At 43.4% G+C, this 27,131-nt stretch overlaps 2 protein-coding genes across 3 annotated transcripts in view; one reads left to right on the top strand and one right to left on the bottom strand.

Annotated features, from left to right (window-relative positions):
- The first annotated feature begins 3,090 nt into the window (after window positions 1-3,090).
- GPR174 (G protein-coupled receptor 174) lies at window positions 3,091-4,415 on the top strand. The gene has a single exon (XM_070758312.1). The coding sequence runs from the start codon at window positions 3,091-3,093 to the stop codon at window positions 4,081-4,083; it is 993 nt and encodes a 330-aa protein (XP_070614413.1). The 3' UTR covers window positions 4,084-4,415.
- Window positions 4,416-18,963: 14,548 nt separating this feature from the next.
- ITM2A (integral membrane protein 2A) overlaps window positions 18,964-27,131 on the bottom strand; it is a 75,584-nt gene continuing 67,416 nt past the window's right edge. For both annotated transcript variants that reach the window (XM_070759794.1, XM_070759795.1), the window contains 5 exons: window positions 26,229-26,363; window positions 25,052-25,237; window positions 23,335-23,445; window positions 22,192-22,342; window positions 18,964-20,012 (listed from right to left, as the gene is read on the bottom strand). In XM_070759794.1, the coding sequence (XP_070615895.1) occupies window positions 19,924-20,012; window positions 22,192-22,342; window positions 23,335-23,445; window positions 25,052-25,237; window positions 26,229-26,363 (672 nt within the window). In that variant the 3' untranslated portion in view covers window positions 18,964-19,923. The remainder of the gene's footprint in view (window positions 20,013-22,191; window positions 22,343-23,334; window positions 23,446-25,051; window positions 25,238-26,228; window positions 26,364-27,131) is intronic.

Genomic DNA, 27,131 nt, shown 5'->3' with positions numbered 1-27,131 from the left:
GAAACTGTAACTGGAAAAGGCAGGGAGAAGCCTCCATGGGACCTCTCTAGGAATCTCCTGGGAGGAAACAGGGCCAGAAAAGGCAGGGAGAAGCCTCCATGGGGCCTCTCTAGGAATCTCCTGGGAGGAAACAGGGCCTCCACCCTCTCTTGTGGTTTCCCCAATCGCACACATGATTTGCTTCTACATTGATTCCTATGGGAAAAATTGTTTCTTCTTACAAACCTTTCTACTTTCTACCTGGTCACGGAACGAATTAAGTTCGTAAGTAGAGGTACCACTGTACTTGAAATTATAGACTCTTAGATGCTAAGTATAATGCAATGGGGTATGATCTTTTTCCTGCTTTATATTGTTCCTACCAATTGAGTTTTAGGAGACACTCCTTATGTTAGCTTTCTTCAAGCTGTGTCTCTCCAACTGTGTCAGACTATATTTTCAGACTTGTCAACTAGCTGTTAACAGCATGTTTGAAAGGCACATTATGGAGGGAAGAGATTTAGTAGGATAATATGAGATAAAGCATCTCGCATTTTAATTAATCATTCAAAAATCTTCAGAGGGGGAATCAAATCTTGGCTATTTATATAACTGAGGACTCAGTTATAACTATGGCTCAGCTAACTGTGACTGGGAAGTTTGAAGGGCCATTGCCTTAATGTTTTTCCTCAAAGCACTGAACGTTAACTAATGGTCTTCATCTATCACAATCAAAGCCACCTGAAAGGTGGAGATTTTAGAAGCCTTTTCTTACTAATAGCACTGGAATATGCTATAAAAGACTGTGAATTTTGAATCGTGAAATAAAGCAGAGTAAGAAATAAGCAAGTTCACACTGTACATCAAGGATATCAAACTAAAGGCCCAGGGGCTGAATGTGGCCCGCGGGGTACTTAGATCCCTGGAAACAGTGAAGGACTTGTCCACAATTGTTTCATCAGCAAAAACTGGTTCCTGAGCTCCGTTTGCAGTTGCCCTGGCTGTCAATTTTCCAGGTAACATCCAAATTTAAATCAGAGTCCAAGTCAAGGCATTCCCCAAAGTTCCAATTTATTTCCAGAGCCATCCTGACACCTCCACCGGGGAACCTGAATCTGAGCTTCCCACCCAGTTGAAAGTTCACATGTCTTACCCCCCCCCCCCCAAAAAAAACCTTGTCACGTTGCCCACTCAGGTTGTGCCAGCATGGCAACTCCTTCTTCCGCTTCCACCCAGGTGGTGGAGATATGATGACCTTGAACTTCTTGAAAGAATGTTTCGTGGCTGCAGCTGCTCCCTCATTAAATCACCCCTCGCAAGATCCCATAAACATCAAGCCTTATACAAATACAGTGATCCCTCGATTTTCGCGATCTCGTTCTTCGCGAAACGCTATATCGTGATTTTTCCCACCCGATGACGTCACTCTCTTCCTTCCTTTCTCATCTTTCTTTCTCTCTCTCTTTCTCTATCTTGCTTCTTCCTCTCTCACACTCTCTTCCTCCCTCTCTCATCTCTTTCTTTCCTTCTCTCTCTTTCTCTATCTCTCCCCCTCTTGCTGGCGGGCGGCAGGCGGGCGAGCGGGGGCATCAGCGAGGAAGACCCAGGGAAGGTTCCTTCGGCCGCCCAGCAGCTGATCTGCTCGGCAGCGCGGCAGCAGCGAGGAGCCGAATCGGGGTTTCCCCTTTGTGTGGACGGCGGGGAAACCCCGATCTTCGTCTGCTCGCTGCTGCTGCGCTGCCGAGCAGATCAGCTGCTGGGTGGCCGAAGGAACCTTCCCTGGGTCTTCCCCGCCGCCCACGCAAACTCCACCATTTGCGCATGCGCGGCCATGAAAAAAAGGGTGCGCATGCGCAGATGGTGTTTTTACTTCCGCAACCCTACATCGCGAAAAATCAATTATCGCGAGGGGTCTTGGAACGGAACCCTCACGATAATTGAGGGATCACTGTAGTATGGTAAGCCGTTGATTTTGTTTGGTAGTCTGCAGGAAGGAGGGTTAAGACTGTTATATGGAATGGAGCCTTTTGGGATGTTCACTTATGAAAGTATGTTCACTTGTGAAAGTAGCAAGGGACACTTTAGATTGTTGCCTTTGAGTAAGTGATTATTTTGTGAGTGGCCGTTTTATTCACGAAGGCACCTTTATGACAACACGCAAAATGGGCTTTCAAAATTCTAAGTGAGATGTTTCTGTCATTTCACTGTTCTACAGCTGCTCACTTCTAGGATGTGGGTGAATTCGATGACCTGCTTGTTTTGAGTCCATTGATATGGGTATTGTTTTGAGGTTCTTGGGAAACCCTTGGTCAAGTCACATGATTGTCAAGCCACTCCCACCTGGTCACATGACCATCAAGCCACACCCAGAAAATAAGCCACACCCACAATGTGGTAGTAAAATTTTTGGTAGCCCTTCACTGGATGTATCTAACAGAGGTGAGATGTGTTGGTTGATGACACCACTAACCAAGCCAACTTTGAGATACTTTTCATTGAATAGGACCGCCTAAGCTCTTATTTGTATTTCCTTCAGTTGCAGGTGTTTCAGTTTTGCTGCACTGCAGAAGAAAAACTATAGAAGTCCTTTGGGTATGACAGTTGAAGAGAATCGGAAGCTCTCCACCCAGGTGGTGGTTGTGATGTCTCAGACGATGCCTGGTTCTTCTTGCCTCTTGTCCACAACGTACCTTTGGGATTTATTTGTCTTCCCTTTACTCAAGACAAAACCTGTTTGAGAACGAAAGACTCAAGACTCTGCAATAAAGTTTCTTCAAATATCAAACGGATACCATAATCACACAAGTTCATTTTAGACAAAACTCAACACAATGAAGAAGGCTGGATCCGAAGATGACCACAGAAGAATCAGAGAAGCAAAAAGATCCTAAATATTTTGATTTTTTAAAAATAAAAAATCCTACTAAGACATTGCAGCAAAATCTGTTTTTGCAAGCTCGCAAAAGAAAAGAGGATGCAACAAAACCAGGTAATATTCAGATTTTACACACACAGTGTCTTAGCCTTTTCACATCCTTTCCCTGTGAATTCAAGATAGCAACAATTTTAAATAATCTCCTTACCGTTCTCCAATATTTCACAAGGAAAATCATGGCAGCCAATGACTCAAACCATGACGAAGAGGAGTTTTTGAAACATCTCTATGCCATTGTGTACACCATCATCCTGATCCCTGGGCTGATTGGGAATGTTTTGGCTCTCTGGATCTTCTATGGATATATGAAAGAAACCAAACGGGCCGTGATATTTATGATCAACCTCGCCATTGCAGACTTGGCCCAAGTTCTATCTCTGCCACTAAGGATTTTTTATTACCTGTCTAAAAGTTGGCACCTGGGGAAGGAACTTTGTATGTTTTGCTTCTACCTCAAGTACGTCAACATGTATGCAAGCATTTACTTTTTGGTTTGCATCAGTGTGAGGAGATTCCAGTTCCTCCTGCACCCTCTGAAGTTCAGTGACTGCAAGCGCATGTACGACATGTACATCTGCATTGCTGGGTGGGTTGTGGTCTGCATTGGCTGCTTACCCTTCCCCCTTCTGCGGCTTTCCTCCAACGAGACCTGTGCCAACAATAAATGCTTTGTGGACCTGCCCTTGAAGACTGCAGATGATCCTATCTCAATAGCATTGATGTCCCTCGGTGAACTGGTTGGCTTCGTAACCCCTCTGTTGATTATCTTGTATTGTTCTTGGAAGACCATCTTATCTCTTCAAGAGAAGAATTCTGTTTCCCAAGACCTTGGGGAGAAACAGAAAGCCTTAAAGATGATCTTGACTTGTGCCGTTCTCTTTTTGATCTGCTTTGGTCCTTACCACATCAGCTTCCCTTTGAATTACTTGGTCAAATCCCAAACGATAGAAGATTCTTATGCCCGGAAGGTTATTTTGATCTTCCACGCAATTGCCTTATGTCTTGCCAGTTTGAATTCATGTGTCGACCCTATAATTTATTACTTTACTACAGATGAGTTTCGAAGGAGGCTTTCAAGGCAAGATTTACAGGACAGTATTCAATTGCAAAGCCTGCATTGCGGACGTCAGAAGGTGCCATCTGAAATAAGTATAGTTGAGGCTGAGTGATTGATAGGAAACTCATATTATGAGTGGTATGGAGTTGATAACACCTTTATTTGATGCCATGATAACTTGGGGGGAAAGCACAATTTACCAGTTGTTTTAAACATTTCACTAGAGTTCTCTTCCAGGTACAATTGGCCCATACAGCAAGCATGGAGATAAAAGTCAAAATAATGCTGTCTTGTTTAGTTTAACATGGAATAGAGAGAAACTTGGATAGACTTTCAACACTCATTCCCTACAACAATAAGGTAGGATTCTAGGAATCCTTGCTATGTCTGTTCCTCAACCTAGACTACTTATCTCAAGGGGTTCAAATCTATCTCTCTGCCACATTTGATGCTAAGAAAATCAAGATGGAATTACTTTGAGTTTCTTCCTGATTCTTTCTTCTACAGTAGTGGCCAAAATTGTGGAAACCTTTTAGAAAAAGTGTACAGTGATACCTTGTCTTACAAACTTAATTGGTTCTGGGACGAGGTTCTTAAGGTGAAAAGTTTGTAAGACAAAACAATGTTTCTCATAGGAATCAATGGAAAAGCGATTAATGCGTGCAAGCCCAAAATTCACCCCTTTTGCCAGTGAAGCACCTGTTTTTGCGCTGCTAGGATTCCCCTGAGGCCCCCCTCCATGGGAAACCCCACCTCCGTGCTTCTGTGTTTTTGCGATGCTGCAGGAGAATCCCAGCAGGGGAATCCCAGCATCACAAAAACGAGCATCACTGGCAATGGAAGTCCGGAGGTGGGGTTTCCCAGCGAAGGGAGCATCAGTGAAATTGCAGCATCACAAAAACACCAAAGTCCTGAAAACCCCACCTCCAGACCTCTGTGTTTTTGTGATGCTGTGATTTCACTGAGGCTCCCCTCTCTGGGAAACCCCACCTCTGGACTTCCGTTGCCAGCGAAGCACCCGTTTTTACACTGCTGGGATTCCCCTGCTGAGATTCCCCTGCAGCATCACAAAAACACAAGAGTCCAGAGGTGGGGAGCCTCAGGGAAATCCCAGCAGCGCAAAAACGGGTGCTTCGCTGGCAACGGAAGTCCAGAGGCGGGGCATCCCAGCGGCGGCGGTGGGTTTGTAAGGTGAAAATAGTTTGTAAGAAGAGGCAAAAAAATCTTAAACCTCGGGTTTGTATCTCGAAAAGTTTGTATGACGAGGCGTTTGTAAGACGAGGTATCACTGTATTTTCTAAAAATAGCTAATAACAACCCCTCTTTTTTTGGAGTAGCAGTACCATAAAATTATATATCAATAGAATTATAACTTAATCAACAATGCAATGCAATAACTGTTATGAAGGATTTGCTATTAGAATAAACAGTTATAAAGAAGAAAAGTGAAACATGTAGAAACAATGAGATATTCAAAAATTATCACCATAGAAAAAAAACGACATGTATAAAAATTATCACCATGTCAGTTAATACTTTGTTGTTAACCTTTAGCATGAATTACAATTTTACAATGTCTTCCCGTGGAGTGAACCAAGTCTTGTAGTTTTTCAGCTGTTAGAATGTGAAACCAAGATTGAATAATTGATTCCCTTAACTGGGTTTTATTGCTGGGTCGCTTGCTGGGGTAGCGAAAATGGAGCTGCACCCAATTTGCACAGAAAGATGTTGAAAGAAAATGCAGGGCGTCCTGCATAGGCCATGCCCACAGTGTGGTAGTAAAATTTTTGGTAACCCTTCATTGGTCGGCTCCATAGATTTTCAATTCTGTTAAGGTCTGGGATATTCCTAGGCCAATCCAACAGTGGAATATCTTGAAACTCCCCTCCACCCATCCACCCAAAAAATGATGTCATTAGCCATCAAACCTCAAAAATACACTTTTCAAAAAAACAAAAGTTTCCACAATTTTGGCCATTACTGTATTTCTGACCTTAACAGTATTCTCATACTTTATACCTCATTGAAAACAATAAATCATTCAAGACATTATTGGAAGGATAAATTCTCTTAAGAGATAATCAGGGATGGGCTACTGCCCGGACCGGGGGTGGGATGGGACGCAGTGGGGTAGCGAAAATGGAGCTCCAGCCCAGAGCTCCCAATTTGCACTGAAAGATGTGCAACTATGAGATGGAAAAAAGACAAGAGATGAAGAGAGAAAAAAGATGTGCTTCTTTTTGATATCTCTTTGATAAAAATGTATGAAGCAACACACACTGTTTTTCTAGAGTTTTAATTTTATTCCGTAAATGCCCACAGTACTGTGAATTGTTAATTTAAATGTGAATCTGAAATAATTTATAAAATCCATTTTGTACCTTAATAAATAAAGTCTTTAAAATACAGTTGGTGAATAATGGAATAATCGATGAAATAATTTTGTAGGAAAACAAGGGCTTCATCCAAAACATGCACTCTCTAATGCTGATTCTATCTAATGTAGTTTAGTTTGACTTCCATAGTGTAATTTCACCTTTGATAGGAGTGGGATTCAAAGCTTTTAGCAACTGGTTCGCGGCCTGGTTGTTGGGTGGCCGTGGCCATGGGGGCGTGGTCTACTTGGCCTCGTGCACCACAGAGGGTGGGGCTTTTTACATTCCCCAGGCTTCAGAGGCCTTCCTCGAGCTTCCAGGAGGGTGAAAACAGCCTCTCCCAAGCTCCACAGGCCCTCCACAATCTGGAACCAGGCCCATTTCTGAACTTCCAGTATGTCTAGTAGGCTCATTTTTCACCATCCCCATGCCCCTCTCTTTCCTCAAGCCTCCAGGAGGGCGAAAACAGCCTCTCCCAGGCCACGGAGGCCCTCCAGAATCCAACAGGCTCATTTCTGGACTCCCATTATATCTGGTAGGCCCATTTTTCGTTCTCCGCAGGCTCCAGAGCAGTATTTGGTTGCAGCATGGACGATCCGGTGTGCCATCCTGGTAGGAAAAATGGAGATGCTCATCCATCTCCGTATCCCCGACACGTGCACTCACATGTGCCCGCGAGAGATTTGGCTTCTGCGCATTCGTAGGAAGTGAAATCTCGTACGAGGACACTCACACACGTGAGATTTCGCTGGGTTTTGGTGTTTTTTTGCTTCCGCGCCTGCTTGCTGAACATGAGATTTCACTTCCTGTACATGCGCAGAAGCCAAATTTTATGTCGGAGTGCACACGCATGCTGGACACATGCGTTCGCACGCAGGTCACTGGTAGTGCACTAGTAGCACCAGCAACAGGGAGCCCTTCTCTGCTCCAGAGGCTTTCGTCAAGCTTCCAGGAAGGCGGAAACGGACGGTGGTGTGATCTCATCGAAACGTCGCAAAACCACTCTCAATACATGGGAAAAACCACGAACACACCAATTACATACCTATACTAAAGAGTGCCCTAACCCGGGGGGTGTCAAACTCGATTTAATTGAGGTTCGCATTAGAGGTCTGGGGGTGGGCATGATATGGAACCCTTCTCAGGATGATGATGGCCATCAAACTTGTGATGGCCAAATCCTAATGCAGGACTTTCCTGACCCCTCCCACTCATTATAAACTCCTTCCTTCCTTCCTCCCCCTCTCCTTTCCCTTCTTTTCTCTTTTCTTCCTCTTATTTTCCCTTCCCTCTTCTTTCTCCTTCCTTCCTCCCCCTTTCCTTCCTTGCTCTCTTCCCTTCTTTTTCTTTCCTCTTTCGCCTTTCCTGTCCCTTCTTGCATGCTCAAATGCAAAAGGGGAGACATTTCTCCTTTTTGTTGTTTGTTTTGATAGCCCTCTGCCAGCGAAAACAGAGCCCGTGGGGGCTGTGTGTAGCCATCCCACATCCTGTTTTCTGCTGCATTGTCTTCCTGCAGCTCCCTGCATGTGGCCCTGGGCTCCGTTTTCACTGGCAGAGGCACTGTGGGTCAGTCCTTTGTTGTTTTCAGGTCCACCCCGCGGGCCAGATCTGTGCACCCCGCTGGTCGTTATCTGGCCAGCGGGTCTTGAATTTTGACACCCCTGCCTTAATTCCTTTCAGCAAGCAAAATAAAAAAAATAAAAAAATCAACTTTCAACTAGATTTTACTTCCATGTCAAGAAGAGTAAGGATCTGACTTGCAACCCCTCCGCTGGTGCCACCTAGTAGTGGGTTGCACCCAGTGGCGGGCAACCATTCCCGGCCCTAACGGAATGGGCCAGAAACACGTGTGCGTGCCGATCGCAAGTTTCAGCTCTTCGGAATCACGCCGGTTGCGTGTGCAAGCCTACACACTCCATTTCCGTCAACGAAACGGCGTTCCTGCCATTCCGGTTAGTAGCCCATCCCTGGTTGCATCTGATACGGGCCATACTATAGTGTGTTAGCGGAAATGGAAAGGCATACGCATCTCCGCATCCCCGACACATGCACCTGCGAGACATTAGGCATGCGCCGGAAGCAAAATCTTAGGTGGGGATGCTCTCGTAAGTGAAATTTCACTGGGTTTTGGTGGTTTTTTTGCTTCCACACGTACATAGAAGCAAAGAAATTGCCAAAAAACTGTGAAATCTCATGTGTGCAAGATTTCGCCTCCAGCACATGCGCAGTAGCCGAATCTCATGCCAACGTACACATGCCGACCTTATGCGTGCCTGCCTGCACTGTTCTCTGGGAGCACACCCAGAGGTGGGCAGCAGGCAGAATGGGGTGGAACGTAGTTCCACTGGTGGAAATGAAGATGCCTGCGCAGCTCGCTGATCGGCGGCTGTCACTTCCTGGATTATTGGTCTCAGCTTGGCTCTCCTCTTTTTTCCTCCTGCTGCTGCTGCGTCTGAGCTCCTTGCTTTTTTCCTCTTTCCTCCTTCCTGGCCTGGGACAAGCTTCCCTCTCTCCTGCCCGGCTCCCCTCCAGCCTCACGTAGCCACCTCCTGCCTGAGGTGCAAGCAGAAGGTGTGGGTGGAAGCGGCACTGGCAGCATTTATGCGTCTGGCAGCACCCGTTCACGTAGCTACCCAGCTTGAGACTCAGGAAGGCGAGCGAGAAACACGAAGCAAATTGTCACCCCAGTGAGCGACACTGGTAAGGTTGTAAGTCGAGGACTTAACAGTTCACTTGAACGATGATCGTTCAAGCCCCTCCCAGCCTGGCCACATGACCATTAAGCCACACCCACAGTGTGGCAGTAAAAAATTTGGCTGCCCATTACTGAGCACACCGGTAGCACCAGAGATGAGGAGCCCTACATTGGTTTCACCCCATTTTTATTGGACAGTTGTTTTACTCCGCACCTTATGAAGGGCTGCATCTCGAAAGAAATAATGCTGTTGAATCATCATAAAACTAATTCAGAACCAACAAAGCTGTTCTCACATTTACTCCACACACACATTTTCCAATTTTATTTTTGGATGGAACAAACCTTTTTTAAAAAAACCCACAAAGACCACCCGCCTCCCACCAGTTCTAGCCCGGCAAGATGATATGATAGATAATTCTCACCTCCTTCTGCTAGCAACTTAATCTGCCTTTCCCATCAGCCTTGTCAGGTGTATGGAAACCACAACTCAAAGGAACGGTGACAAGTAAACACAGCAATAGGAAACCGAGATCAAATGTGCCAAGGCTGATGCTGAGGGCAGGAAACAAATGTGAGATGGCACATGTTACTTCAGTGCACTCATGTGAGATACGCTGTGTCTGAAAATGAGGCCATTTCCTCTCGGAAACACCTATCAATGCGACTTTACTTGTGGTTTCTGTGTTTCTTGGCTATGTGGCAAGAGGAAGAGAGCGTATCAAAGGTCTCAAGACAACCAATAGAGACTTCTGTGAGAAGCTCATATTATTTACCCAGGCAATATGGCGAGTTTCTTTAAGAGCCCTGGTGGTGCAGTAGTTAGAATTGCAGTATTGCAGGCAAACCTTTGCCCACAGCCTGAAGTTCGATCCTGACTGGCTCAAGATTGACTCAGCCTTCTATCCTTCTGAGGTTGGTAAAATGAGGACCAGGATTGTTACAGGCAATATGCTGACATGGTAAACTACTTAAAAGAGTGCTGTAAAGTATTGTGAAATGGTATAGTGTTCCCTCGATTTTCGGGGGTTCGAACTTCGCAAAACGTCTATACCATGGTTTTTCAAAAATATTAATTAAAAAATACTTCGTGGTTTTTTCCCCTATACCAGTTTTCCCCACCCTATGACGTCATATGTCATTGCCAAACTTTCGTCTGCCTTTAAAAAACATTTTTTTAAATAAACTTTAATAAATAAACATGGTGAGTAATAATCTAAATGGTTGCTAAAGGAATGGGAAATTGTAATTTAGGGGTTTAAAGTGTTAAGGGAAGGCTTGGGATACTGTTCATAGCCAAAAATAGTGTATTTACTTCCGCATCTCTACTTCGCGGAAATTCGAATTTCGCGGGCGGTCTCGGAACGCATCCCCTGCGAAAATCAAGGGAACACTGTATAAGTCTTAAGTGCTATCATTGGAAGAGACATTGGAGATCTTCTAGGATGACCCCCCGCACAAGCAGGAGATCCTATACCAGTGATGGCGAACCTTTTTTGGTTCGTGTGCCAAAAGGGTGTGTGTGCGTGTGCATGCCCTCCCCGTTCATGCACCCTCCCACTGCCCCTGCTCATGTGCACACACACCTATCAGGATTAGTACTGTCCTAAAATAATATTCCATTTACAGTTAAAAGGCTGTAATTATGCAAAGTGGATCGATCTCTGGGGTGGCAGAGGGCCAGAATATCCCTGTGTTGCTGGGGAGAGGCAGATATGGCGGGGGCCACAGAGTTAGCCGTTCCAGGGGAACGAGAGATCGTTGCTTAATAACAGTCCCTTGTTCCGGCTCTGTGAGCCCAATCTTGGGTACTGGTGATGAGTGTAACTCTGGCCCTGGGCTCAGGTTGCTGCTGCTCAATGCCAGGTCGGTGGTAAATAAAGCTCTCCTCATCTGGGATCTGATCCTGGATGAGGAGGCCGACCTGGCATGTATTACTGAAACCTGGCTGGGCCCGGAGGGAGGTGTTCCTCTCTCTGAAATCTGCCCAGCCGGGTTTCAGATATGGCATCAACCTCAACCCCAGGGAAGGGGGGGAGGAGTGGCTATTATAGCCAGGGAGAGCCTTTGCCTATGTAGACTCATTGCTCCGGAAATTGCGGGTTGCGAGTCTCTCTTGATGAAGTTGGACTTAGGGGTTCAGGTGGGCTTATTTCTCACGTACCTGCCTCCCAGCTGCGTGTCAAAAGCCCTGCCTGTGCCACTCAAGGAGGTAGCCGGGTTGGCGGTGGAGTTCCCCGGACTTATTGTCCTGGGGGACTTCAATCTGCCGTCACTCGGCGAAACCTCTGGGTTGGCACAGGAGTTCATGGCCACCATGACAGCCATGGACCTGACTCAAGTAGTACAGGGTCCGACTCACGAGGGAGGGCACGCACCTGACATGGTATTCCTTTCCGAGCAATTGAGTAATGGTATGAGACTAAGGGGCTTAGAAGTGTTGCTTTTGTCACGGTCAGACCATTTTCTACTACGGCTTGACTTCCTGGCTCCAATCCTTCCCCGCAGGGAGGCGGAACCAATGAAGATGTTCCGCCCCAGACGCCTGATGGACCCAGAGGGCTTTCAGACGGCGCTTGGGGTTATTCCAGAGGCACTCGTCCACAGTTTGGCGGAGTCTCTTGCTGAGGCCTGGAACAGGGCTGCGGCAGGGGCTCTTGACCGGATTGCGCCTTTGCGACCTCTCCGTGGCGCTAGACCCCGTAGAGCCCCCTGGTTCAACGAGGAGCTCTGGGAGTTGAAACGCCAAAAGAGACGTCTAGAGAAGCGATGGAGGAAAAGTAGGTCTGAATCTGATCGAACACTTGTAAGAGCTTTTATTAAGACTTACAAAGTGGCGCTCAAGGCGGCAAGATGCGCGTACCATGCCGCCTTGATTGCATCAGCGGAATCCCGCCCGGCCGCTCTGTTTAGGGTGACCCGCTCCCTTCTTAACCAGGGGGGAGCTGGGGAACCCTTGCAGAGCAGTGCCGAGGATTTTAACACGTTTTTCGCTGATAAAGTCGCTCAGATCCGGGCCAATCTCAACTCCAATTGTAATACAGAGTCGACTGACAACGAGTCAGTCGAGGTGACTGGGGCACGTACTTGTCCACCTGTCTGGGAAGAGTTTGATCTGGTGACACCTGATGAAGTGGACAAGGCCATTGGAGCTGTGAGTTCCGCCACCTGTTTACTGGATCCGTGTCCCTCCTGGTTGGTTTCGGCCAGCAGGGAGGTGACACGGAGCTGGGCCCAGGAGATTACCAATGCTTCCTTGGGGAGGGGAGTCTTTCCATCTCTCTATAAAGAAGCGCTCGTGCGCCCCCTCCTCAAGAAGCCCTCCCTGGACCCAGCCGTACTTAATAACTATCGTCCAGTCTCCAACCTTCCCTTTATGGGGAAGGTTGTTGAGAAGGTGGTGGCACTCCAGCTCCAGCGGTCCTTGGAAGAAGCCGATTATCTAGGTCCCCAGCAGTCGGGCTTCAGGCCCGGTTACAGCATGGAAACCGCTTTGGTCGCGTTGATGGATGATCTCTGGCAGGCCCGGGACAGGGGTTTATCCTCTGTCCTGGTGCTCCTTGACCTCTCAGTGGCTTTCGATACCATCGACCATGGTATCCTTCTGTGCCGGCTGGAGGGGTTGGGAGTGGGAGGCACTGTTCTTCAGTGGTTCTCCTCCTACCTCTCTGGCCAGTCGCAGTCGGTTAGTGGGGGGTCAGAAGTCGGCTCCGAGGTCTCTCCCTTGTGGGGTACCTCAGGGGTCGGTCCTCTCCCCCCTGCTATTTAACATCTACATGAAACCGCTGGGTGAGATCATCCAAGGACATGGGGTGAGGTATCATCAATATGCTGATGATACCCAGCTTTACATCTCCACCCCATGCCCAGTCAACGAAGCGGTGGAAGTGATGTGCCGGTGCCTGGAGGCTGTTGGGGCCTGGATGGGTGTCAACACTCAAACTCAACCCGGATAAGACGGAGTGGCTGTGGGTTTTGCCTCCCAAGGACAATCCCATCTGTCCGTCCATTACCCTGGGGGGGGGGGGGAATTACTGACCCCCTCAGAGAGGGTCCGCAACTAGGGCGTCCTCCTCGATCCACAGCTCACATTAGAAAACCATCTCTCAGCTGTGGCGAGGGGGGCGTTTGCCCAGGTTCGCCTGGTGCACCAGTTGCGGCCCTATCTGGACCGGGACTCATTGCTCACAGTCACTCATGCCCTCATCACCTCGAGGTTCGACTACTGTAATGCTCTCTACATGGGGCTACCTTTGAAAAGTGTTCAGAAACTTCAGATCGTGCAGAATGCAGCTGCGAGAGCAGTCATGGGCTTACCTAGGTATGCCCATGTTTCACCATCACTCCGCAGTCTGCATTGGCTGCCGATCAATTTCCGGTCACAATTCAAAGTGTTGGTTATGACCTTTAAAGCCCTTCATGGCATCGGACCAGAATACCTCCGAGACCGCCTCCTGCTGCACGAATCCCAGCGACCGATTAGGTCCCACAGAGTGGGCCTTCTCCGGGTCCCGTCAACTAAACAATGTCGGTTGGCGGGCCCCAGGGGAAGAGCCTTCTCTGTGGCGACACCGGCTCTCTGGAACCAACTCCCCCCGGAGATTAGAACTGCCCCTACTCTTCCTGCCTTCCGTAAACTCCTTAAAACCCACCTTTGCCGTCAGGCATGGGGGAATTAAAACATCTTCCCCTGGACATGTTTAATTTATACATGGTATGCTTGTGTGTGTGTCTTTTAGTATAAGGGTTTTTTAAATCTTTAAATGTTTTAAACTTACTCGGATTATTTATGATTTGTTTTTCTCTGTTGTGAGCCGCCCCGAGTCTTCGGAGAGGGGCGGCATACAAATCTAAATAATAAATAAATAATAAAATAAATAATAAGCTATGATTTAGAATTGTATAAACATTAATGCACCTTTGCATAGGTGTGGTCAGTGGTTCGTTGAGGTTCATTGTGGTTGGTTCGTAGTGGTCTGTAGTTAGTGGTGGTGTTGTATAGTAAGATAGTATTGTGTTCTGTACATAGAAAATAAAGAATATACAGTACCAGTGTTCCCTCTAATTTTTTGGGGGGGTGGGCGGAAAAGTATAGTGTCTGAGCGGCAGTCCCTTTGGGACTGGGCGGCACAGAAATATTAAATAAACAAACAAACAAAAAACCCACCGTTTTGCCTCAGAGAATTTCAAAATAAAATACTGTACTGTGTGTCTATGAGCTCATAATAGGGCAACTCTATCAATATCAAAATGCCACTTAAATAGTTGAGCTAGTTTCAAACTAGATTTTGATTTTCTTTCTCTTCCTTACTCCCATTCTTTTTCTTTCTCTCTTTTTTCTATCTGTTTCTCTCTCTTCCTCTCTCTCTCCTTCCCTCTCACTCTTTCTCTCTCGGCTTCTGGGCAGGTTTGAAAAACTCTGAGTTGATTATGACTTTTAAGTGAGCGATTGCTCACTGCTCAGCTTAGAGGAAACTATGTACAGTACAAGGGTTGCCCAGAAAGTAATGCACCACATTTTTTACAGCCCTTTCCAAGTGGTTTACAGAATCAGTATATTGCCCCAACAATCTGGGTTCTCATTTTACCCACCTTGGAAGAATGTAAGGCTGAATCAACCTGACATTTCAACTGAAGATCCAGATTGTTGAGGGCAATATGCTGACTCTGTAAACTACTTAATAGAGGGCTGTATAGCGGTATATAAAGTCTAAGTGCTATTGCTATTCTGTATGAGGCAAGACAACATTTCAGCTGTTACTAACACTCCCTAACTTATGTAACCATTCTGTTTCAGAAAGCTTTGCATAATTTGACCTTTGTCTGAGAAAGTTATTTTTCTTTGCACTGCATGCATAATACGTTTCATGTGTGGTAGAAATTTTTAAATGTGGCTTAGGGAATCATTCATGTGACAGCAGTTTTGTTTTGTTAACCAGGTGTATGAATTCATGTGTAGGGTGAATTCAGCTAGGATTCTTTCCTCTAGAACTATCTCATTGTGGGGCCATTCTATTGTTGTATTCAATAGCTGTTCTCCAGTGTAATTAAACGCCCCACCCCAGTGTTACAAAATTGTACCTCGTTAGGAGCACACATCTATTTTATTGATTGATTGATTGGATTTCTATGCCATCCCTCTCTGGAGACTCGGGGAGGCTTGCAACATATAATAAAAACAGAAAAATACAGTGGCAAATCCAATTAATTAAATAATGAGTCGAGGTGACAGAGTGGGTAGAGTGCAGTACTGCAGGCCACTAAAGCTGACTGCTAGATCTACAGGTCAGCGGTTCAATTCTCACCACCGGCTCAAGGTTGATTCAGCCTTCCATCCTTCCAAGGTGGGAAAAATGAGGACCCGGATTGTGGGGGCAATAGGCTGTTAAAAAGTGCTATTGCTAACATGTTGTAAGCGGCCCTGAATCTAAGGAGAAGGGTGGCATAAAAAAATTGAATAAATAAATAATTAAAAATAAATAACTGACCTAAAATCCGTAATATTTCAAAAATCAATCACACACATTCAGACCTCAGCCATATATAACTTTCATCGGCCAGCGGGCCTAAGATCTAATTGCCCCAAGCCTGGCAACATAAATGAGTCGTAAGACTCCTATGGAAGGCAAAGAGGGTGGGGGCAGTGTGGATCTCCAGGGGGAGCTGATTCCAGAGGGCCGGAGCCCCCACAGAGAAGGCTCTTCCCCTTGGCCCCGCCAAGCGACATTGTCTGGTTGAGACCTAGAGAAGGCCGACTCTGTGAGGTTGCTGACGGCATGCTATGTGGGTTGTAAATTGTACCAGACACATGGCAAGTGTTGACACCACTTCTGTGTGATCTGCACTGGTCATTGGGGAGTTTCCATGTACAATTTGAAGGCAGATTCACTTAACAAGCTGCATTGTGATCGTAAGCAGACTAGTCTCTGTGCAAATTTAAAATAAATTCTGGTGCTTCATTGCCTGTTAAGGAATTTTTGGTTGCCATGCCAGCAAACTGGCTGGCAATATAATAGAAACTACCTGCAGGACTAAAGTGTACAACGCTTTCTCCGTGATGCTCACTAACTCCATCGTTGACCTGCTGAGAGATAATACTTAACAAGAAAATGTCAACGCAACATCTCGGCTAAAATTATCTCCCAACGCCCCCAACATGCGAAAGAGTCATCTTCATCTTCTGAGTGGGCAAGAAAGATGTGAATGTTCAATCAGCACTTCATAGAGAAACAGAAACTTGTATATATATTTTTTAATATAGGAAATTCCTGTTGAAACCAAATATGCAAAACCAAAATAACTTACCATAAAGTGGTCCTGTGCTGGGCCGGTTTTACAGGATATTTAATCCTTGTCCCGGTCTCAAAATTTTTGCAAAGTTGTAGAAATGTCATGCATAATCGTACAAAATTGTTCATATGCAAAATTTGGCTGTACCAGAAGATACAAGTTATTTTCACTTCAGCTTAAGTGGCACAGGAGCCATTTTGAGTGTGTGTGTGTGCACACACTGAGGTTATTGCTCACCATTAAAATACTGGACTGGCACTGAATAATTTTTTCATGCACTTTTGAAAGTTTAATTTCCCCCTTTTTGGTTCTTGCAAACATCTCAGTTTTTGTGTAGTTTTTTGTGAAAAACAGCTGCACATGAGAACAGAAAGTGATGTTATATCTTATTTGGCAAAAACACTGGTCACAATGGAGAGGACCACTGATGATCAATGGTAGATATCTAATTTAACCCTAATACAGTGGTACCTCTACTTAAGAACTTTTCTAGATAAGAACCAGGTGTTCCAAGATTTTTTTGCCTCTTCCCAAGAACCATTTTCTGCTTAAGAACCCGAGCCCGGAAAAATTTCCGAGTCTTCGGAGAGGGGCGGCATACAAATCTAAGTAATAAATAAATAAATAATAAATAAATAAATAAATTTGAGAGCGGCAGGAAGGCCGGGCCAGTTTCCTGCCATTCACCCTTTAATCCTGGCCATCTTGGGCTTTTCTGGAGCTTTTCGGTGGGGCTTAAGGAGGCTTTCGCAGTCCAGAGTGAACGGAGCGTGGTGAAGGCAAACTGCCCTCCCCCAGTGGGTCGACCTCTAGGGAGGCACAGGATGCCTTGCTGCCCCTTCATAGAGAAAGAATCAGGTTCATACAGCACCCATTAGGCTAAAACATCACCCTTCAGCAATATTCCATCCCAAAGTTCAGTGCCTATGAACCTATGATTACGACAGCGTGGTAGGAAGGTAACAGTGTTCTATGCACCTTTGGAGTTTAGTCATGCCTGCCACATGACTATGGAGAAATCTGTCAGGCACCTGAAGTTTGGTCAGCTTGCTTCAGTTTTAAGTGTGAAAAACAGCCGCCACTTTTTCGAATGCTGTTATAAATTCTGAACAGTTACTAAATGAAGTGTTGTTAAGTTGAGGCCTAGTTGTGTTACGGTGAAGAGGGTCATCTACTCCTACCTTCCCAAGATTACTTGGCTTTAGTTTTTTGCATTTACACCCTGTACTTACACTCTATACTTACTGCCCCTACTGTTGGTGAACACACCTCAGCTATGTTCATTGAACACACAATGGGTTTCCTTTTGACTGCCAACACTGCCATCTAGTGGGAACACAGGATCTTTTCCGCTGCTTGAATGTTGGGCCTGGAGGAAAATTATAAATTATAAAGCATGTGAATGACATGCTGAGCATACAAGTTCCAGCAAGAGGACTGCCAAGGATACTCCTCTGCAGTTATTATTCCAAGAAAAAAAATGACAATGTAACCAGAAACCATTTTCTTGAACACCACAAGATAATTGTTGTCTTCTTTCCATGGACTAAAAACCAAAACAAAATACAACCCTTGAATATCCTCTTGGAATGGTACAGAAAACCCCAAATTTAATTCCATCCCAACTGAAATGTTGTTTGGAAAAGGAAAAAAGTTATATGCAGCAGTTCATAACCCATTACTTCTTGGAAGGCACTGGCTGCTACCCGTTTGCCTCAAATTATGACTAATAAACTGAAAATGTTTACAGGTTCTACACAATAGGCACCATATAACAAAAGTATGACATTTAATTAATTCCCTTACTACCAAGGCGACACACTCCCAATACCGAAGTGCCATCTGGAAGTACACGAACATCTTTTTAAAGGGCCAAATGAAAACCCACAGCTTAGGAAACTCATACGATCTGTTGTGACTAAGCTGGCCTAGAGGATTTTGCATTAGTATTCCAAAAAAAAAAAAAAAAGGGAGATGACGCAAATCCACTGGAGAGGATTTATGGCTAACAAATCACCGCTCTTCCCAACAGAAAACTGAATTCTGCAACACGAATTGTAGAAATCACAAAGGCCCACTTTTTTTCTTGAACTATCCACTAGTGCAGAGGGTCCCTAATCTCCGGGCTGCAGCCCTCCACCAGGCTTATTAGGAACCGGGCTGCACAAGAGATGGACTGGCGCATATGTGTGTATGCTCACTCATGTGAGGTGTGCCAGTGCACACACTCATGCACCCAATTCCACTCCCACAGTTCCTATCGCCCTTCAGCTGGGCTGCCAAGCCACAATGACTGGAGACTGCTGCACTGGCAGCTTTATTTTTGTAATCAACTGAAAAGGAAATATAACACTTACTGATTAGAGGTTTTACTCAGTCACTACTTTGTCACTGAAGAACTAAGTAGTAATAACTTTGGAATGAATAGAATATCTCTCTACAGCCATGCACACCTTTCAAGGAGCCTCTGGACTCGCACCGAAGTGGAAACTTGACATTGCCAACGGACATGAAAGCATCCTAAAGAAATCCGAGATCCATGTCAATGCTATAACAGTTTATAAATCTCTTTAAAAAGGTCCTTTCCCCAGGTTTTCGCAGTCAGAACAAAATCGAAGCCACCACCATCATCTTAAGAGAAACATTTATTAGAGGGTTGCACAATCTGTGTGAAATATAAAGTCCCTTATAAAATACTCACAGTTCTCTAGAAATCCCTTTACCAACTCAGACCACAATCTCAAACAAGGGTATGTTTTCTGCAGTAATAGTGGTAACTTGCTCGTAAGGTCTGCTCTAGAAGTTTCACAAGATAGGAATTTTATAGCTATGGAAACACTGAAAACTGGACCTAATAAAATGTTAATCACATACCTTTGTATTTAAGATGTAAAGAAGTAGGCCCAGTAACCCAAAATACCAATGTAAAAGCCTTTAAGAATAAATGTGCTTGGCTATACAACTAAATATATATCACAACAAACAAGAGGGAGGAATTAAAAGTAATAAGGTCAGCTCAAGATAGGCTCCAAATATACATACAAATTTAATACAGTAATTGCACAAAATGAAAAAAGCAATGTTAGTTGCTTATGATTACCAAGGTTAAAGTTACATGCTTCACAAATGAAGTTGAAATAAAACGCTTAAAATTTTGATGTCTTATTTCCCTAATGGAAAACCAAGTGCAGAACAGTTTTATGAACCCAGAAACCAATGTGCAAACTAGAGATTAATGTATTACTTTTTTGTGAAAGAGTCAAGTAATTAATTGATTACATGTTTATGGAGGAACTGGTATTTGGATTTCAATTTTCTTCAGTCTAAAACAGACATACAGATGTTTTACGAGGATAATCCATTTTAAAATGTTACTATTCAAAATTGAAGTAGCTGAAAAAATTAGCAGCACCACAAATTTCAAAGAAAAGCCTATTGTGGATTTAAAAGGGTTTTTCTTTTCATCTAAGCAATTCACAGAAAGGAAACATAAGGCTTTTGATTATCACTGCACATTTAATTTTGAAACTGAAGATGTAAAGCTTGGATCTTTAATGAAGTTGCGTGATTGTCATTTTATACCCTGTACTTTTCATTGGTGACAGAACTTGGTTTCAACAACAAACACGTTTTCAAAGTGTCGGATTATGTGGCACTTTTCAGCAGAACGCTTTTGAAGGCCTAGAAAACAGGGGGGGGGGGGGAGAGAAACAATGTCACATTTATTCAGGAAACAGGTCACGTAGAACAGATTTTTCTTTCCATAGGCTACAAGATGTTGTTTTAAGTTCACTCATCCAGCATGAATGGCTTCCCAAAACATGTAGGCTGTGGAATTCTGGAATCTGAAGTCTATACATTTTAAGTTAAGTTTGAAAAACACTGACATATCAAAACCGACTGTAATTGCTTAGGGAAGCATACTGGAGCTTTAGGTCAATGAAGGAAAGGAAAAAAACCAGGAAAACCAGGTTCAGTTATTGTTAAAAGTGGTGAAGATTGCAATATGGAGTGCAAAGTGTGCTCTTCAAACTGACATTACCTTTTTATAGTTCCCATCTTAATAGAATGTTAGAAGCCATGTGAAGAGGCTCAAGATACTGCCTGTAATTTAACTCCCCAAAACAGAATGGGAACAAATTGAAGGTAAAGGAGCCCAGCAAAAGAAAAGGAGTTTAAAAAGAGGGCTGCTCTGATCAGGAATTGCAAAGAAAAACATTTCATTTATTTATTTGACTTCTATGCCTCCCTCCTCAAAGCGACTCAGGGCGGCACATCCCTCCAATGCAACTCAGAATTTGCTAATCTACCAAATAAACCCCCATTATGTGTTTGAAAGCAAATCCCATCCGTGGCTTCTTGCTTCCCACCTATGTAATGTCGAAAGGGAAAGCAGAAACACTCCCAGGGAACACATTGATTTACCACACAGAAGGAAAAATAATTAAGTATCCCCCTTCACTGCTGATAGAAACAGAAGACTGACGGCAGAAAAAGACCTCATGGTCCATCTAGTCTGCCCTTATACTATTTCCTGTGTTTTATCTTAGGATGGATATATGTTTATCCCAGGCATGTTTAAATTCAGTTACTGTGGATTTACCAACCACGTCTGCTGGAAGTTTGTTCCAGGGATCTACTACTCTTTCAGTGATGAAAGGGGTAGAAGAGTTCTAGAAATCACTCTTTGCAGTTTCCCCCTACTTTGTTTTACTACAGCACTGTACTAAAATCACAAGCAAAAGCCGCAAGAAATGGCCATCGATTTAAGAGATCCCTTAAATGGCACTTGAAGATAGCATGTCCCAAATGTCCTCTACTGTTGATCCTTGTAGTAACAGAATTCACATGAACTTGCAATTATGCCCATCATTTTTCTACATTATTTCATATGCTGAAAGCGTGGTGTTATTATTCAGTACTCACAATGACTTGATTGTGACTTGCTAATTCTATCTGACAGGAGTGACTCTGCAGTGAGCCTAAGTCCACTCTCAAACATTAGCTTCCAAGAGGCAAGTGCCAATTTTCAAAAGGGGATGGATTAAAATACTCAGCAAAGATGCTGAAAGGATTTAGGGAAGCCATCTGGGGCATGAATAGGAGTTTCAATATGGGTAAAGTGGCTGTGTAAGTGACCTCAGCTGTTTGGAATACATTTGACCACATAAAAGTACTTAAAATAGGAGCAAGCAGGATTACACAGGTATTAAAAAAACCTCTAGGTCAATGTATTTAGAGCACAAGGAAACATTTTGCTCTTTGTTTAAAAGTCTTTCTAAACTGAAAGGTGCAAAATGCTATAATGGTACTCTCCTTATACTAAGCAAAAGGCACTAGCAATGGTATAAAACCGAGTGCTCTAATATTATGTAACATGCCCTTCCCTTCATTTCATTAGCTAATATTAAGGAAACCAACTCAAGTTACATTCCTTCTCACCACACCCAATTCCCATACACAAAAAGGGATCAGCCAGGAAATTACTGCTAATCTATCTGGCACCACTGCTTATATCTTATAGCAGCCTCACGTTCTGAGAACATTTGCTCTCTTCTATCTGACTGAAGATATAGAAATGGACTAACTGCAACTAGAAAGCAGAATTTGGAGTTAACTAAACTTGAATTCAAAGTTTAGGGCTCATGAATAATAGCTGGGTTGGTAATTACTGGTGGAAAATCCCCCCATTTAACAAACTCCCTTGTTTACTGAACTTTTATTATTCCCATGGCAGCTTTCCTCCTTAAGATAGAAAATCATACAAAAGCCAATTCTAAATTGCTAGTCAATTTTCCCTTTCCCTTAGTTTCTTTTTCATATCTTGAAATGCAGAAACAATTGAAAATAAAATACTCACCAATGAGCTTCTCTCTGCGCTGAAGTCTGAAGGTTTCCTTCCCTACACAGAGCTGGTAAATGAAGACACCCAGATCTGACACATTATCAATCTCTTCAGTCACAACCATTTCCTCACGAACAAGATAAGTCTGAGGCAAGTAAGAGCCCGTCTGTATATGGGGGGGGAAGAATACCGTTCTTAACACAGACATTTGTAATTATTCAACCAAGGACAGTTACATCTGAAGGCAATTACATGGCTTAGAGCCAGACTATTGCCGAGACCGCCTTCTACCACACAGCTCCCAGCAACTGGTAAGGGCCCACAAGGTTGGCTTTCTCCAGGTCCCGTCAGCTAAATAGTGTTGGCTGGCAGGTCCACGGGGATGGCCCTTTACTGTGACTGCTCTGATTCTATGGAACCAGTTACTTCCTGAGATCCGGACTACTCCCACGCTACTGGCCTTCTTGAAAGCAGTAAAGACCTGGTTTTCCCGGCAGGCTTGGGGCCGTTGATCTGATGATGGTAACCATCAAGATCCAGCCATAAACGGTATGCATGGGTTTCACTGTTTTAGCTTAATTGTTTTTAAACTGTTTTATAGGTTTTTAGTATTATTTGGATGTTATATTTTATTTTATGTACGCTGAGAGCATATGCACCAAGACAAATTCCTTGTGTGTCCAATCACACTTGGCCAATAAAAATCTATCTATCTATCTATCTATCTATCTATCTATCTATCTATCTATCTATCTATCTATCTATCTATCTATCTATCTATCTATCTATCTGTGGTTGTGAGCTTCCCAGAGTCACTAGGGAGTTGGGAGTTATAGCCTGCCATTTAGCGAAGGGGGGGAAAGTTCCTATACGTCATGCAAGGCCACCATAACAATGCGAGTTTGACACTCCTGCTCTAAAGGAAGTATGGTTAGCAATTGGTGAGACCAACAACTTCAGATGCTTTAGATTTAAATTTAATTTTTTTAAAATGCCAAGCCATCAGCTTGCACAGGATATTAAATGTCACAGGTTTAGTGGCCTTTCATGACAGCAATTCAAGAAATGATGCAACATTATTCTAAACTTTTGCCACGCAGATGTGCACTGCAGTAAGAATTCACATGTCTCTCCATGCTCCATCTGAGTGATACCTACCGCTAATTTTGCAAAAAGATCTATCAGGTTCCGTGGCGGCATAACAATAGAGGTGTTCAGAGGAATCACATAGCAATTACCAAGCTGGAGATCAAGATAGGCTGTCAGGAGCTACAAGAATATAAAAGGGGGGGGGGCATTCAGTAAGTAAGGATTTACAGTTCTGCCCATTGTTTCAAACCAGCCCTTTGCTTTACTGCCACAAAATAAATATAATTAATTTGGACTTTGAAGTATAATGCTACATCCCCAAACTATTCTTTTTCAATGCAACAAGGTTCTCGTAGGAAGCTGTCCTCACAGCTAAATCTGTAAACACATTTCATTTTTTGAAACCCAACACCAACCAGAAAAAAGATAAAACTCCTAAGAGAAAGACTTGCTTTTTGGGTTTTTCTAAATCATATTAACTTTGACTTAAAATTCATGTTTAAGGGGAAGATAATTATGTTGTATTGGCAGCACGTTTATGTAAAACAGTCAGCTAAAAACTGCAGATCCAACATATGTTAAGGTGCAAGGAGGGACAAGCTGCATTAGGGGTACGGGGTGGCATATCTAAGCATGGAATTATCGCAACATCAATTACTGAAGGAGAACCTACATTGTATGAAAATCCAAGGCAATTGACTGATCAAGAAAGAATCAGCTTAAAAATGGAGGGTAAAATGAAAGACAATAATGGATCTTTTCCATTTGAAACCTTCTCAGATAATGAAAAGAACTGAAACTAACCCGCCTTTCTAAAAGGCTAGGGACTAAATTACAAGAAACAAGGAAGTAAAGAAGAGAACCACAACTTTTCTAGGGTTCCAAACCTGTAATGTTGCTTTGCAGTTATCTTAACACTGGCTGGAAATGGCTATAAATATTTCACAGGACTACTGCTTAGGCATAATAAGGCAGCAGCCCCATCTAAGGCCTTCTGGTTAATTGGCTGTGCTAAGCATGTCTAAGCCTGTGCACACAGGGTATTTTTGTGAATGGCAACTGTGCTTTCAGAAATAAGTGCTGGTTATTCCTAGCATGTAGAAACCCGGAGTGTCAGTTCGTTAAGGTAGACCGAATGAGGAAACAAGATTTCACAAGGCTAAAACTATGTTTTAGTGAAACATGCCACAAAGTTAAGTGTTGAGAATCTCTGTATCTTGTCTCTTCTCCCTCTTATACTCCAGGGAGGTATGTGTGTGTGTGATCTCTTTGTAAGACTCTCCCCTCCTGCCATGCTTCTTCTGTAACTGGTCTCTTCCAAGGTCATTTCCCTGCCTTTGTATCAGTGGCCACTGCTATAGGGAGACAGCTATCCCAACTTGGCATGTCTCCAACTAGCACCCACCAGTACCAACTATGATTAGATGGGAGTTACAGGCCAAACTCATTGAGGGGAAATCAGTTTAATGAAAGCCTCCCTTAAGAAATAGAAAATCCTCTGCTTTGAAGAAGGCATCATTTCTCCTCCATTCTGCAGCACAATTTTTCTTTGTGAAATCAGGGCTCCTACTGAGATTTCTCCCAAAAAGCACCAATAAATATTATTTTACATTTAGCATACACATGTTGCTGGCGCTTGAAAATTTGGGGGGGGGGGGGAGAACTACCAGATTTTAATCCTGAAAAGTGTGTGGGGGAGCATAAAAAACCCAATCACATATTAAAAAGACTTCATCATAACTTTTACCAAAAGAAAGACTAAAAAGAACCCACAAGGAGGACTCACTCTGTCAAAATCATGCACAATAGCTGCTGGGTCGCTGTCAGAGAATTTTGGAACAGGTACATCAATGATGGCAATGTTATCAGTTTCTCTGATAACAGCTTCTTCAGCGATGGGCAGGAAATATGGCTCCCCTGCCTGGTTCTGATTGTCTTCTCCCACGTAACACATTTTACCACGGAACGTGTTCTTTAAAAATGAAAAATTGCCAGAGATAATGTTTATTTATAGGTGCAGTAATTAATTTAATTCAACTGTCCTGGAATTGCTGAAGCAGTTTCCCCTGAATGGGCAAAGAAAGTGCTACAAATTCCATTTTTCACACTTCTGCAAATATCAACTTTTTTTTAATGTACACTGAGAGCATATGCACCAAAGACAAATTCCTTTTGTGTACCCAATCTCACTTGGCCAATAAAGAATTCTATTCATTCTAGTCTACTATTCATTCTAGTAGGCTAGTCTACTGGGTCTTGGAAGACCACAGGAGGGATCTGCCATGATGTAAACATTATCTGGAAAAGATAAATGAAGTATAGCATACTTCATTATCTAGAGTATACTAACAAATGAATTGTTTTGGTTCACCAAACACAGAGGAGGAAAACAAACGAAACTTCCCCTTCTCAAGCCATTTGTTTATGCAGAGAACATAAAATGGGGCAAGTGACTAGCTACACAAAACCTTATCATGTCTTGATTCAATTACTGTAATTTGCTTTATATGGAGTTACCCTTAAAGATGATCCAGAAACATCACCAGGTGTGGAAGAGAGCTTACCACTGGCACTTACCACTTACCACATGGACACTTGTTACAGCAGATTCTTTGCTGTCATTTAAGGTACCAGTTATCACCTATAAAGCCTTGTGAGACTGGCTACCTTTGGAACTGTCTATTTGGGTAGAATCTGCCATCTAATATACAGTGTATGAACATTAACAATCTCTTATCAAGGAATGATCACCCAAAAGGAGGCATTGTTATTGGTATATCCTACTCCTTCCGTGCAGATTATAAAAACTGGATTTTGGGAAACCTTCAAGGACTAGCTTGCCATCCTGACTGTGTACAGTGTACATTGTTGAATGTATGCTCGAACTGCTGTTGAACTAAAGCAATTAAAAATCAGGGAAATAAGCTCAGAAATAAGTGAAGTAATAATAAACTCTCCAATACCTTTTGCATTAAAAATTTGTAGATGCAGGCTCCCCCAACCACGACTCCAGCTAAAATGAAGGCAAGTCCCAAAAGAGTCAGCAGACATCTTCCAGAGGAACCTTCACGGTGGTTGTGTGTTGCAACTTCTGGATCCTTGAAAACACAGATAAAAAGTTGTTTTAAAAGTTTCTATTTGTCTTAAAAGATGAAATTACTATTTTCCTTGAAGCAATAGGGTGACATTACCCTCCCCAATGAAAGATAATGTGAGACAGAACAGGATTTGGGGCTAGGGTTACAGTGTTTGCTCCAAATTCAAAGATAAGATTCAACTGACATTCCACTTGGTGTAAAAGGTCTTTTTGGAAGAGGGCAAGATAAAGCAAAACAAAACAAGGCAAAATCAAAGAAAAATACTTTTTCTCATGGTTCACAAATCCAGCTACCAAGTCACATAATGTAAACGCTTCTCCTCTGAGGCACTGTGAGAATTAGAATAAATTTTTGACAACTAGATTATTATCCCAAAAGTTGTTGAATTTCTATTCATTCTCCACTTGGGCATTAAAAAATGTAAGTCTCGTTAGAATACTTCATTGTAATTTGAGGCAAGAAATAGTTGTTTCTAGTTCAGAACAGGTACACCATTGCCTACAATTCCTGTCTGCTTCCTATCTATCTTTAACTACCCATCCTACAGCACAAGTTCATGATGTCTGAAGAGGAAGCATTTTTAGAATTCTTTGTAATTATGTGTGGGTTTTTTGCATCAGTTCTGGCTAAAATAGGAACTGCAAATAACCAACAACAAAAAACAGTTCCATGAAGCAAAAAAAAGTTCTCCAACATCCAATGTATGCTGCTTGCACAGATTTGTGTTTCAATGAATAATGGTAGCCATTACAATTATTTAAGCATCTT

The sequence above is a fragment of the Erythrolamprus reginae genome, chromosome 8 (assembly GCF_031021105.1).
Source record: "Erythrolamprus reginae isolate rEryReg1 chromosome 8, rEryReg1.hap1, whole genome shotgun sequence".
In the NCBI taxonomy this organism is placed as follows: Eukaryota; Metazoa; Chordata; class Lepidosauria; order Squamata; family Dipsadidae; genus Erythrolamprus; species Erythrolamprus reginae.
The sequence above is the reverse complement of the archived record's forward strand: the minus strand, read 5'-3'. Positions and strand labels throughout refer to the sequence as shown.